Source organism: Fukomys damarensis, unplaced genomic scaffold, assembly GCF_012274545.1.
Source record: "Fukomys damarensis isolate Sample0158 unplaced genomic scaffold, DMR_v1.0_HiC HiC_scaffold_16, whole genome shotgun sequence".
NCBI classification, from domain to species: domain Eukaryota; kingdom Metazoa; phylum Chordata; class Mammalia; order Rodentia; family Bathyergidae; genus Fukomys; species Fukomys damarensis.
In genome coordinates, this window is record NW_022900928.1 from 128,364,967 (window position 1) to 128,378,820 (window position 13,854).

The window sequence follows — 13,854 nt, forward strand, 5'->3', positions numbered from 1 at the left end:
TTTTTGAGACAGAGTTTTACTATATAGTTCAGACTGCCCTGGAACTCAATATGTCACCCAGGCTGGTCTCGAACTCACAGTGACCCTTCTGCCTCAGCCTCCCGCCACCACGCCTGGTTCCCACTGGACTCTCTTGAAGCAGATCCCAGTTGTTACAGGAGCTCATTTTAAGCTTTTTGGTGTGTGTCTCTAAAGAGGTTCTTCTCAAATAAACCCTTTAATAATTATTACTCACTAATAAAATGTTTAAATTTTTTGTTTTTGGAGACAGAGTCTTACTATGTAGTTCAGGCTGGCCTTGAACTCAATGTATAGACCAAGCTGTTCTCAAACTCATGGCAGTCCTCCTACTCCAAGTATAGTGACTTTCCTGCTGTTGCTCACACAAATCACTCATGTTTGTGCAAGAAACAGAACAAACTTCCACCTCAGGGCCTTTGCACTTGCTGTTCACTCAGTTAAGAATATATTTTCCTGGGGTGTCTCCATGGCTTACTCTTCATTCAGGTCTCTGCTGATACTGCCATATTACAGAGGGCTTCCTTGAGCACAGAAATCACAGCCTCCTCCCTTACTCTGGAATATCCTATCTTTCATAACAGTCATCGCCATATGATACATTGTTTATTCTCTTGCCTGCTGTTTTCTGCATCAGAATGACTCCAGTATGCTCTGGACTTTGCTTACCCATGGGTCTTCAGGACCCTATGAGGTCCATACTATTATTTCCATTATCGACAGCGGAGGAACTGAGACCCACAGTGATGAAACGATTTTCCCAGTTTTCATCATGTATCTAGTGGGTTTGAGGACCAAGACTTGAACTAAGTGGTCTGTATTAAGCAACTGTTTCTTTGAGATGCCCAGGCTGGCCTTGAACTTGCTGTCCTCCCATATCAGTATGGACCATAACTAAGCAACGTGCATAATGAGGTGACCCTTGTTGGCTGTGTACCCCACCCCCAGCCTTCCAGAAGTGGGGCTACTAAAAGTCCAAGCCCCAAGCCCTCGGATAATGGCCAGTGGCTCAGCTGACCCCTCCTCAAGGCTCACACTCCTGTGTTTTACTAGGCTTCTAATACAATGTTTGTTTTGTTCTCATCATCTACACATATCTATTGTTAGTTCATTTCATAGCCTAAAATGATTGAAACTTGGGAGGGGAAAAAAATTTAAAAAAATTAACACGTTCCTTAATACTTTGTACTTTCTGAAATACACCTGAATAGGCTTTGAGCATGTCTGCTTGGCATTTTAAAGTCTTCAAAATATGTATCACCTTCCACTCCCCCTGGTTTCCAAACAAGGCAGCCTGCCAGAATTGTTAAAAAAGCACACTGCAGCCAGGCGTGGTGGCACACGCTTGTAATCCCAGCACTCGTGAGGTTAAGACAGGAGGATCACTGCAAGTTCGAGACCAGCCTGGGCTACACAGTGAGATCCAGGTCAGTCTCAACTACACAGTGAGACCCTGTCTCAAACAAACAAACAAACAAACAAAAACCACTGTAATACTGGTTTAATGGAAAGATAAAAAAGGAAAGAAAACAAAAGTCACTGTTAGGAGAAAAAGGAAGAACAGAGGTACGAACTCAACAGTCAGGACAGGTTTACCCAGAACAAATCTGAGAGGCACTGCTATATGAAGGGCTCGGTCACAGGCTGTGAGGTCTTTTCTAGGGTTCTAAGCATAGAGGGGAGGCTGTGAGGTGCAAAGTCCAGAGAAAAGGAGTCGCGGCTGCCTGCTCTAAATGCCTGGAGAGTTGTAGGCTGTGTGGTTGTCTGCCAGGAGCAGGCCTGAAGAATTTGATGGAAATTATGGGGTGAAGCTTTGGTTATTGGGCGTTAATAAGCCATAGCGAGACATCTTTAGCAGGTGTAAATGTGGAAGGTGATGGAAGAGGCCTAAAGTAAGTCTCTGGTCAGCCTAGGACTGAGGCAGTTGGATTTCTTCAGCCACCACTCACATCGATTGATTGATATTTTTTGAGACAGGGTCTCTCCCTATGTAGTTCAGGCTAGCTTTGAACTCAACTATTTAGCCTTGAACTCACAGCTATCCTCCTCCTTCAGCCTCCCAAGTGCTAGAATTACAGCGGCCCATTCAGATTTAATCACTGTTTCAGTGTGAACATCTGTCTTCCAAAACTGTTTCCACTCCTTGATTATTCAGGGAGCTGGCCTGTGGGGGGGTGTGTGTGGTGGTGGTGGTGGTGGTGGTGGTGGTGGTGTGTGTGTGTGTGTTCCTGTTTGTTTTCACCATCAAATCTTCTCAAGGTACACGGTTATATTAGTTGACTGTGAACTCTCTCTCTCTCTCTCTCTCTCTCTCTCTCTCTCTGTGGTACTGGGGAATCAAACTCAGGATCTTGCACTTTCGAGGCAGGCAGTGGCACCAGAGCTAAATCCTTGGCCTGACTATGAACTCTTATTTCCAAAAAAACCGCCTAAACATATTAGGGAAAAGTTATAATCATTTTTATGAAGTACTCACCTATTTTGCTTTTTGCCTCTTTCAATTTACCCAGCTGTATAAAGGTAGGAACGAAAGAAGGGAGAGGAACTGTAATGGGGAAAACGTGTAAAAAATAAAACAGCAAAAGTCAATTAAATTAGAAAACATGAACGTGTTTCAAACCAACTCGGGGACTGGCATAGGTGGCAGAAAAACCACGCGGATCAGCAGTTTTTGTCCGAGTGGCCGCCGGGTCCTGGAGAAGAGGCCGCGTTGCTCTCTGTCTAGACCGCAGTCGGGTGCTGACCATATCCAGGGGACGCAGAAATCACTGTTAAATTAGTGTCCCTAAATCTAATCTCAAATCTGGGGCAGGAATTGTGTAACAAGGAAAAAAAATTGTCAAATTCCACCTACTTGTGCTTTGACGTTCCTTTCCACTGGCACCAGGTTACAACTCAGAGCTCGCCTTGGTAGTTGGACAAGCGATTGTTAACTCCCAGCTTGCTTTGGTAGCGTTACATCTGGCTTCACACTTGCTCGCTCATCAGTTACCCACGTGCACCTATCAAGTAGGAGATTACAACGGAAGCTGATCCTTGTGGTTTAAAATGATAGAAGTCCAAGAATCAGCCAGCCGAGCCAGCGCACCCACCTGCTCTCACCTTTGCATGTTTGGATGCTAAACGCATCTCGGCTCACTAAGCGTGCGTCGTGCGTCGTGTGTGGCGGCGCGTGCGTCGTGCGTGGCGCCATGAGCACGGACTGCGCCTGCGCAGGGGCTGGCTCCAGAGGGGCAGAGCTGCTCTGTTAGTGCAACGAGAGGGAGCTTGAAAGCACTTAAACGGGAAGGATGGTTTGGGGTTGGCTGTCTGAGTCCATGTTCTCTGATCCGTCTCATGCTTGCGCAAGGTTCGTAATCAATAGACTGAAGGTCTGGATAGTTTTGTATATATTTAATGTGCTTCATAATTATGGGGCACAGGCACTGTTACAGGGTCCTGGGGCTGTGGGCAAGTGTTGAAACCCATGTAAAACTGTCCACCCTGTGCTTTTCCGCCTTTTGAATCTTATACCCCTGGCTGTTGAAACCCTGCCGTTTTTTTTTTGTTGTTGTGTTTGTTTTCCTTTCAGATGGAGGTCTCGAATCCCTGAAATCCTCCTGCCTCAGCCCCTTGAGTAGCTGGGACTACAGGGGCAGGCACTCCATCTGCCGACTGCGTGTGGGATTTTCTGCCCTTTGAATCTGGTTGCGTTGGATGGGTGCATACCCAAGATTGTTTGGTCCGAAAGTGGGCCTTTTGTTGCTAATGAATTAATGCTATTTTTCCTGCCTGGGATCTTTTCGTTCTCATTTCTCTCTCGGTCTCCTGAAGAAAATACGGGTAACACCAGTACAGTTTGTGACAATAGCCCCTTGGGAAGGATTTTAGGAAAATGTACTGTTTACTTCATCCATGACCAAAATAACAACAACAACGGTAGATCACTACAATACTGGTTGGCCATTGTACGTATTGGAGTTCGAGGAGAGAGGGCCAATGAATGGGTCTTTAAATTATTACACTGACTCCTACTTGGAACATTTTTTTTACAGTTGAAAAAATTTTTTTAAAAATCTTTAATATCTGACATAAAATATAATTTATCTCATATAAGAAGACCTAATTACAAAACAAAGGAATAAAAGGTATATTCAAGTGATTTTACTGAAAAACAAAAAGGCAGCATGCATGTAAGATTCTCTAAGTGATCGTTGATCAGGGTAATATAAATTTTTTCCCTTAAATTCTTTTATTGGTACATTTTAGGTATATGATTCATTTACTTTTATCATTGGGATCTTGTACCTTTACATGATGTGTCTTGGTTCTTATTTTTTCCACATTTCCCTGGTCTCCCTTCATCCCCTTCACCCCTCCCTATTTACAAAGACTTTGTTTGCATTTTTTCCTTTCCCTTCTTTCCTTTCCCCTACCCCTTTGGACCTTTTCTTCCTATTTCACATTATCAATTATTAATTTCAATTCTTGTTTACTATTTGGTATTTACACGTGTCCTATTTATTTCACTTAAGCATATGGCCTCAACCCTTTAACTATAAATGTCTCTAGTTTCTCATTCTTTTTTTTTTTTTTTTAGTTTCTCATTCTTTATGGCCTAGTAGTACTCCATTTTATTTTAAAAAACCACATCTTCTTTATCCAGTCTCCAGTTGATGGGCACTTGTGCTGTTTCCCCTTGGAACATGTTTGTCAAAGGCTGAGAAGGTAGATGAGATTGAGATTCCTTATGTAAGAGCGTTTATGTACCTTCATAAGGAAGTAGAAAGGGAAGTTTTATGCTCATGACATCAAGGAAGGAAGAAGCAAATGGGTCTCCTATTTGGCATTTTGAACATAGCAAGGGAAGGCTGTCCTTGCCTCAGTTGGCAACGCCAGTCACCAGAACAAAACCTAGGCCCATCTCTGTGAGCCTGGGCTGCAAGATGGGTCTCCCCTTACAGACCCAACAGGACACCTTCCCTCTGGTTCAGTTCCCAGCATGCATTGCTTTCTTCTGAGGTGGAGGGTAAAGGATGCTTCTGGGGGACTCTTTGATGGTCAGAACCAAGACTGTGCAGACCTGCAGCTGTGCTGGGACCCTCTCCTCACTGTTTGAAAGGATCCCAGTGATGCGAGAGGTCACCTCCACCAGGAAAATCCAGAGGAAAACCCAGAACCAATGTCACCATCCCTCGAGACATCTTGTTGGTTGCATGAGTTACTGCTATTGGCCCAGCACCTCAGGGCTGCCTGGACTGGGTGTCCTGCTACCGACCGTAGGGCAGCATACACGGGATTTCACGAGGAGATACAGGTTCTCTGAAAGGTGGGAGCAGGTTCGGCGATGACAGTCAGACAAAAGCACTCAACACCGAGGTGAAGTTTGCCAATGCTGCTGCAATTTTATTTCTAACTCCAGGTGTTTATATACTAGTTTCAAGGGCACATCACAAGAGTGATTCCAGTCACAGGCAGGCATAAGATAGACAATAGTACTGTAAAAATTAAGACCACAAGGTCAAGGTAAGACCACACCTATATACCATCACAAAAGCTAAGACCATTGAGTCAAGGTAAGACCACACCTATACGCAGTCAGAAGGGGGGAAGTTTGTAAGACAAAGGACTGGCTTTAGCATGTCACCTTCAGGTTCACCTTCAGGACTTCACAGTCCGGGGCTCAGGGTCAGCACTTTGGCCGCCCATCCTCTTGTGCCTCAATATCTCCACATCTCTAGGAACATCTAATTGTTCCTAACCTTTCTTGGGCCCAGAATACAATTCTACAGATAATGAACAAATAGTAATAAAGACAAAATAGAACAGAATTATAGATGAACCCAATGTTCCCAAACTGCAGGCAGAGAGGCCAGCTATTCTCTTCACGGCTGACTTTGCATGCGGTGTGTGCTAAGGACCTCCAGGAGGCTTAACCCCGTGGGGACGATACCTCTGGTCTGGTTTCTGCCAGGTGACCGGCATTGTCACGCAGACTCTACTGGCGTGGTCGTGGCAGTGTCCCCTTACAGGAAGGTGACTGAATTGAAGGTATTGCTGCCAAAACAAGACATGCACAATGATACATGCTACAGATTGAACCCAGGGCACTGGATTAAATACCTGGCCTTGTATTTTTTATTTTTGAGACAGAGTTTTGATAATTCAGTAAGTTGCAAAGGCTAGGCTGAAACTTGAGATCCTCCTGCCCCAGCCTCCCAGAATGCCGGGATTACAGCCCTGTACTACCACACCTGGTTAAGAGAAGCCTTTTTACAAAAACACCTCTCGTGGTGAAGAGACTCAGTGGCCCATACACGGGACTCTAGATCAGCTTGGACGTGGGAATATTTTACCCTTCGGCCGGCCACCCTCAATCATGGTCCATCACTGAACCCCGTTTGAATGGATCAGGGGAAGCCCTTGGTGGCTGAAGCCCCTCACATAAAGCTGGCATATTAGGTAATGGGAGAAGGAATCCGGAACAAGAAAGGAAAACCACTTCCTAATCAGAGAACAGAGGAGAGCTAGAGTATTTTTTATTCATCAAGTTCATCTGTTCCACACGTCGTCCCTTCACCCTCTGCCCTCCCGCATCCAGCCAGAAGTAGCCAGGTGGAGTTGATGCGTCTGTTCTAGGAATACGCGGTGGGACAGATTAGCAGGTGTGCGACAGAGGGGAAATACTTCTAACCCCTTGCAGTTGTGCTTCGCTCTGCTATCAGCATTAGGCAAGGACTCGCAGCTGGCTTTTGCTATGTAGACAGAAGACTATAACTACCCTTGCTTTTGTAGGTAGGGTCACATCTTGCCTTCACACTTGGCGCACGTAAGTAAGGCACCTATTGAAGTAAGGCCACCTATTGACAGGACCTACACTGACCCTTGTTTTAGTTTCTATCCTCCATTGCTGCTGCTGCTGTGACCAGTGGTAACCCTGGTTACCCCTCTTTTCAATGCCAAAATCTCTGCCTTCTCAACCTGCATGTGTAGACACGCGAGGGTGGTGAGGCTGAGCCACCTCTACACGTGAGGATGGCCTCGACCCTGGAAAAGGAGGTTTTTAAAAATCTGTAGTGGCTGGCCGTGGTGGTGCAGGCCTGTAATCCCAGAACTCGGGAGGCTGAGGCAGGAGGATCAGCATAGTGAGATCCTGTTTCAGCAAACATGGCTTTTTTTTTTTTTTTAATTTCAAAAGTAATCCATACCGGGCATGGTAGCACACACCTGTAATCCCAGCACTCAGGAGGCTGAGGCAGGAGGATCACTGTGAGTTTCAGACCAGCCTGGGTTACACAGTGAGTTCCAGCTCAGTCTCAACTACATAGTGAGACCCTGTCTCAAAAAACCAAAAACCAAAAACAAACAAATAAAAATCTGTAGTGGGCCCTGGGAGGGGGGTGGGCTTTGTGACGTGAGTCCTCATCACATGATTGACCAGCTTGCCAACAAAGCCATCTCCTTGCCTCACACGTTGTCTCGTGAGTCACTGGTGATTGGGTGAAAAGTGGCAGCACTTGCCTCAAGATTCAGGCCATGAGCCTGCCATCCCAGCACTCGGGAGGCTGAGGCAGGAGGATCGTCATGAGTTTGAGGCCAGCCTGGATTACATAGTGAGACCCTGTATATATAATATAAAATACATATTTGTCATGTCCTTGGTCTCATAGGCAGCTCAGTGGAGTAGAACTCACTGACCATAACCTACCACTATGCTGGGACAAATGCCCTAAATTTTCTATCTGTTACTTTTTACTTGACAGTTTTTAGAGGACCGCATATGATAACTGTGTTGGTTTTTTTGACTTACAGTTCAGGTTGCCTTAATATTTGGTAAAAGAACACTAGACTACGTCTTCAATTTGTGCAAAGGCGAATTTGACTTCCTGGAGCGGCTCTTGGACAGTCTGCTCCTGAGTATCATTTCTTACCTGGATCTTGAAGATGTCACCAGGCTTTCTCAAACTTCAAGCAGATTTGCAAAGGTAACAGCCATTTTGTGTTGATAATAAAATTTTCCATAGATGTTCTTTAAAACAAAATTTGCTTTTCTTTCCTTCTTGCAGAGCTGGGGATCAAACCAGGGCCTCACACATGCTAGACAAGTGCTCTGCCCCTGAACTGGACTCCCCGCCTGTTTTTTGCATTTGTTTCAAGGGTCATTGGTTGAATGCTGACTTTCTGTAGGCACCGTCCTTGGTGCAGGAGTGACAGAGTGAGACATCCCATTATTTTAGTGCAGTCTTGGATAATCCTCCGTAATTTACCCTCCTGTGCTGGAAGCTTCTCTAGGTTGCTGGTTTTAGCCCTCAACGTCCTCACAGAATAGAAATTATTAGAATGGGGGGGGGTCCTGGCTCAGGTGAAGTTAGTCATTTATTTTTGTTGTCAAGCTAAAGTTTTATCTGAGCTCCATTTACCTGCTGTGCCCCTTCATTTATAAATTACTCTGGACCTTGTACTTACACGGCAGGTGGTGGCACCACTGAGCTAAATCCCCAGCCCTTTATCTTAATTTTTTTAAATGGTTCATTTTTTATACTACAGATTTTTTGTTTGTTTTTGTTTTGTTGTATTTTGGGGTCTTTAGAGACAGGATCTTGCTATGTTATTCAGACTCCCCTTGAACTCACTACATAGCCCAGGCTGGCCTTGAACTCACCACAGTCCCGCCTCAGCCTCCTGAGTGCTGGGGTTACACGGTACTGCCCACTATGCCTGGCTTTTTATCAAATCGTTGTGTCTGTGGGTTACTCTTTCCTCTGATCTCAGGAAGGGAGAGCCAGACTCCTACTTGGGGTCAGCACTAGGCTTTCCCTCCTTTCCCTCCCATATATGCTGAGCTTATTTTAAACCTTCTATTTATAGCTTAAGACTTATGAGAGTTTTACAAAGGGAGAATGGAGTTTGCCTACCCTTCACCTGAATCCCCCAAAGTTAGCATCTCATAATAGCACGGTACGTGGATCATAGCTGAACAGTTAATATTGGTACAACACTACTAAGTAAAGTACAGGTATTACATGGATTCTATCAGTTTTTCTATGGTATCTTTTTGTTTGCTGCTTCAGGATCCAATCTAGGTTACTACATTGCATTTAGTTCAGATTTTTCTTTTTTCTATTTTTTTTTTTTCTTTTGAGACAAGTTCTCACTATGTAGCCCAGGCTGGCCTTGAACTCACAGCAATCCTCCTGCCTCAGCCTCCCAAGTGCTGAGATTAGAGGTGTGCGCTACGACACCGGGAAGCCAACATTTTAACTCTCTTTCTCTCTGTACATTAATTTTTCTCCAATCAGACTCAAATGTCAGAAGACTTTTTGTTGTTGTTGTCAGTGCTGAACTGGAACCCAGGACCCACCCGTGCCAAACACACCTACCACTGACCCACACCTCCAGCCTTGGCAAAAACCCCTCAACTCTGTTCTTACCCAGTCTCTCCTCTAAACTTGGTTTACACAGCATTTCGCACTCAGCCAAGCAGCATCATCGGTCTGTGACTTCATAATCCATGGCGAGTTGAGAGCAGTAAGGACAGTGTGAAGAGCTTCCTCACAGCTACTTCACGGAAGTGACTGTCTCTGCAGGACGTGGGCTGCTTCTGCTCGTGGGGGGGTGAAGGTGTCCCTTCTTTTATTAAGTGGTGGGAACCATACGTGACCATTTCTAAAAGCTGCCCTTACTCGGCGAAACTAAAAAGTCAGCAGCCTTATTCTGGTTTGTAGTTTTTGTTGTGCTTTGATTTTTAAAACATTCAGTGGTCCTGTGACATCTGAAATCCTGAGAGCTGTCGGTCTGTTGTCAGCTTACACCTGCTCTGTCTCCCCACCATCCCCGGCCGGACCCACAGTGACCTCACACTGTCACACCTAATAGATTTCTCCGGGCCTTCCACTTCCTGACCCGTCTCTGCCTCGGAGACTCTGGGTGACTTTTCTCCTCCTGGCTGGCCCTTCACTGTTTCAATGGCCGCTCATCCATGCAAGGTCAGAGTGGCCTTTCTACAGTGGACACTGATCGTGCCCCTCAGTGGCCTTTTTTTGAGAGAGTCTCACCATGTAGTTCATGCTGGCCTTGAACTCACTACATAGCTCAGGCTGAGCTCAAATTTGCAGTGATCCTTCTGCCTCATCCTCCAGGATGCTGGGATTATAGGCATGCGTCACCACACCTGGCCCAGTGGCCATTTTAAAGATGAGATTCAGCCCTTTTAACCACATCTGCAAGCCCAGGGCCCAGGCCTTGCCTCCTGGAAATTCCTTGTCATTCTTTATGTCCTGATTCTTTTGGGCCTCTTTGCCTTTGCTAAGGAAAAAAGGAGGAAAACAACAACAACAACAAAGGTATAAGCTCAACAGGCCAGGTTTATTTCAGCATGAACCTGAGAAGGACCGGCCTGGTTTAGACCAGACCGGCAACTCGCATACAGGGCATAAGAATGCACAGCACAGGGAGTGGTGGCTGCCTGTCAGGGGCAGGGCTGAATGATGGTTGTTACGGGTAGGTGTGGTTCCTGGGCCTCATGAACCTGTGATTGTACATCGTTAGCAGGGGTAAAAACAGCGGGTGGAAGAGGCTTTGAGTCTGGTCAGCCTAGCGTGGTGGCAGTCCGAGTCCTTCACTTAGTGCATCAGCCTGTGTTTCATTGCTGTAATTAGACCTGAGGCTGGGTAAAGAAAAAACGGGTGTGCCCTATGCAGGGGTGCACAGCTGCAATCCCAGCTACTCGGGAGGCTGAGGTGAGAGAGAGAGGGAGAGAGAGGGAGGGTGGGAGAGGCAGAAGCAGGTGGATCACAAGTTTGAGGCCGGCCTGTGTAACATAGATGGTCCCAAAGCAAAAACGAACGGGTTTATTAAGCTCGTAATGCTGGAGATTGAAGGGCCTGCACCTGTGGACGACTTCTAAGGCTGTCCCATGATAAGGGACAAGGAGCACGTGTGCCTGTGTCCTCTGCTTTCTCTTCCCTTATCAGCCACACCGGTATTCACTCCTGGGGGTTCCACCCTGATGGCCTTCTCCACTGCTAACTGCATCCCAAAGGCCCTACCTGGAGACACTGCAGTAGGATTAAGTTTCCACCTTTTTTAATACCTTGCAGTGGGGATTAAACTCCCACACATGAATCTCGGGGGGTATTCAACCACTTCCCTGGCACTTACATTGTTCCTTTTCTTTCTTTCTTTCTTTTTTTTTTTCTTTTTTGATCCTGGGGATTGAACTTGGGACCTTACATTTGTGAGGCAGGCAGCAGAACCACTGAGCTAAACCACGGGCCACATTGTTCCTTTTCTAGTAGTATCCTGTCCTTCCACCCCAACCTCCAAAATGCCTCTCAGTGGCATTTGCATGAGTATGTCATGCCTTTTCTTAACTTTTACCCCCACCAAGCTCAATGGCAAGGATCACGTCCCTTACCCTTGTGTGCCCAACTTATCCGGTGCCTAACCTGGTGAAGGAGGGGCTACTTCAGCTTTGTTTATATTTTCTAAAAGAATGGTTTGTGTTACAGTGGTTAGGTTGGAAGAAGCCACTGCTTCCATTCCTTGTTCTGTAGTGGGGACCATATGACAAGTGCTATGTGTTCCTTCCAGCGATGTCCTGTCCACAGGTACGTGAGATAACGTGAGCCCAGAAAGGTACCCAAGGCCACACCTGACTCTGTGGTAGAGTCTGGGTCTCTGGAGAGGGCGGGGCCTCAGCCCTGTCCACAGCAGGGGTGGAAATGTCTGCTTGTCCCCCTCAATGCTAGGAGCCAGCATCACCCAGCAGCCTGCCCTGGCACCGAGTCTGTGTGGACCAAGCCCCATGATGGTTCCAGTGGACTATCTGGCTGGGTCTGTGGCTGTATTTTTCAATGGAAACAAAGAGGCATTGCCCGAGAGTGCAATCTAAAAGGCCAGCCCCGTGCCTTGCTACAAGTGTGCCTGCCCGGAAGACTCAGTTCTCCACCTCTGGGACTGAGGCTCCGCTATGGCCTGAGGCAGGTTCGGTTCAGCAAGGTGTGCAGCCACGTGGGCACCTGCTTGAGGGGCCTGCCGGCTGCCCTCAGATGACAGCAGAACCCTCCAGAGCGGCCAGGTGAGAAGACTGAGTCCCAGGCAGGAAGAGGTCGGTCGTGGCTGGGATATAATAGTGGTCGTCCTGCTGGGGCTGCTGAAGAAGGAGTTCTCCCCTGTCACTGTTTGGCTGTGGAGAGGCAGGTGTTCCCTGTGTCTACAAACTCCATTCAACTGTGACCCCCCAAGTCTGACCAGGCAGGCGAGGCGCACAGCCGCCACCCCACAGCACTGGGCTTGGGAGGGCTGCTGTGGACCTACACGTGTGCTTGTAGGGTTGTGTTTGACAGCCCAGTTCAGCAGCTTTGGCCCAGGAATCTGACCTGTTGGTATCGAAATGACACACATAAACGTCTCAGGAAATGCAGTTAGTGGTAGACCTCATGCGAGCACGTGGGAGGCCCTGGCTTCATGCCCTGGACATCCTCTCCTTCCGCCAAGGAAGAAAGGCCCAATAGACGCTAAAAAGCTGGGACTCGCTGGTTAGGATTTTCCTGTCTCCACTGCAGAAGAGTGTGGTGCAGTTACGTCGTCTGGAACCTAGAGTGAGGTTTTTAGCTCCTCCCCGCCACAGGCCTGGTGAGCACCTGTGTCCTCTTTGAGCTTTGACTTCCCCATTTGTGGAAAGGAGTGGTTTTATTTAGAAGACCTAGCGTTCCTTTCAATCCGTTAGTTAATTTCATGCACCACCACCAGGGGGAGCTAAGCACACAGTTCCTGTGCTGTGTCTTGAAGCAGCTGCCGGCACAGGATGGGTACTCCGCCTTGTGCAGCCTGGCCAAGTGCCAAGCAAAAGAACCCCAGGAATTGGGAGTCTTAAATTGGGGTACATTTCCTAAGAGTTTCCTTTGTTATACAGAAAGTAAACTTGGAAGGACTTGAAGGCACAGGAACTTAAGTTTTAGGGAGTAAATATTAGTGTCACTCTTTATCCGTAACCTTCCTTATGCAAAAGTAATGACGGTAGCACTGATGTTTATGCAGACAGGCTCTTAAGTGATGATGCTTTATTACACTATTGATTTCTGTTTTTATTAGAGCATTTCTAGGCTCGATGAAGTATAAAGTAAAAAATGCTGGCTACTTTCCATTGAAAAGAGCGTAGCAGTGTAAGGAAATCAAAACAACAGGAAGAAGTCAGTATACATGGGAACAGCAGGACAGCCAGCCAGGCGAGGGCTGGCATCAGTGGAATGCATGGCTGTTGGGGTTGGGGGTGCATAGGTTGTGAGGGGCCGGGTGTGGGCCAGGCAGGCTGATGCGATGGCCCATGGCATGGGGTGGTGGTGTAGCCATCAGCATAGGCAGCTGTGCCTCGGTGGCTGAAGCGGGGGTTGAATCCCCAGCACTCAGGAGCAGTTGCAGCTTGGAAGGAGGGGCAGAGATGGCAACTGGGAAAGACAGCAGGACCGTCCGGGGCAGCAGCAGGCAGAGCTCAGCCTCGGTGAGGGTAGGTGTGGGGTCAGCAAAGGCTCAGGCTTCCATCCCAGAGCCTAGGCCAATGAAGCTTCCTGTAGGGGCTCCCATCAAGGGCTCTGACTCGGTTCCCACACTGGGGCTCTGCTACCGGAGGTCATGCTCTCTTTCCCCTCAGAGGAACGTCTGGGATAGGCCCTCGAGGCCGTCCTGTGCCCCATGACAGCATGGGCTGGTCCGGTTCTCTTCAGTCTGCTCTGATCTCTGATTTGTAGGGGTGGGACATTCTAGAACTCTCTGAAAGGAGGGTTAGAATTGTAATTGAAACAAGGCCCACTCAGGGACTTTGCAGTCAGCCATGTCTATACTCAGCCCTTTCATTTT

At 47.3% G+C, this 13,854-nt stretch overlaps 1 protein-coding gene and 1 long non-coding RNA gene across 3 annotated transcripts in view; one reads left to right on the forward strand and one right to left on the reverse strand.

The window, feature by feature from the left end:
* Positions 1-3,191, reverse strand: part of LOC104850994 — a 23,396-nt gene extending 20,205 nt beyond the window's left edge. The window contains exons 1-2 of one of the 2 annotated variants that reach the window (XR_777111.2): positions 3,121-3,191; positions 2,873-3,020 (exon numbers count right to left, since the gene is read on the reverse strand). This is a non-coding gene — a long non-coding RNA (uncharacterized LOC104850994). Of the gene's footprint in view, positions 1-2,872; positions 3,021-3,110 lie in introns of both variants that reach the window. The other variant, XR_777112.2, reaches the window with a different exon arrangement.
* The window catches only part of Fbxo36 (F-box protein 36), a 67,268-nt gene that overhangs the window by 44,464 nt on the left and 8,950 nt on the right, over positions 1-13,854 (forward strand). The window contains exon 3 of the mRNA XM_010608117.3: positions 7,810-7,982. Within this exon, the coding sequence (XP_010606419.1) occupies positions 7,810-7,982 (173 nt within the window). The remainder of the gene's footprint in view (positions 1-7,809; positions 7,983-13,854) is intronic.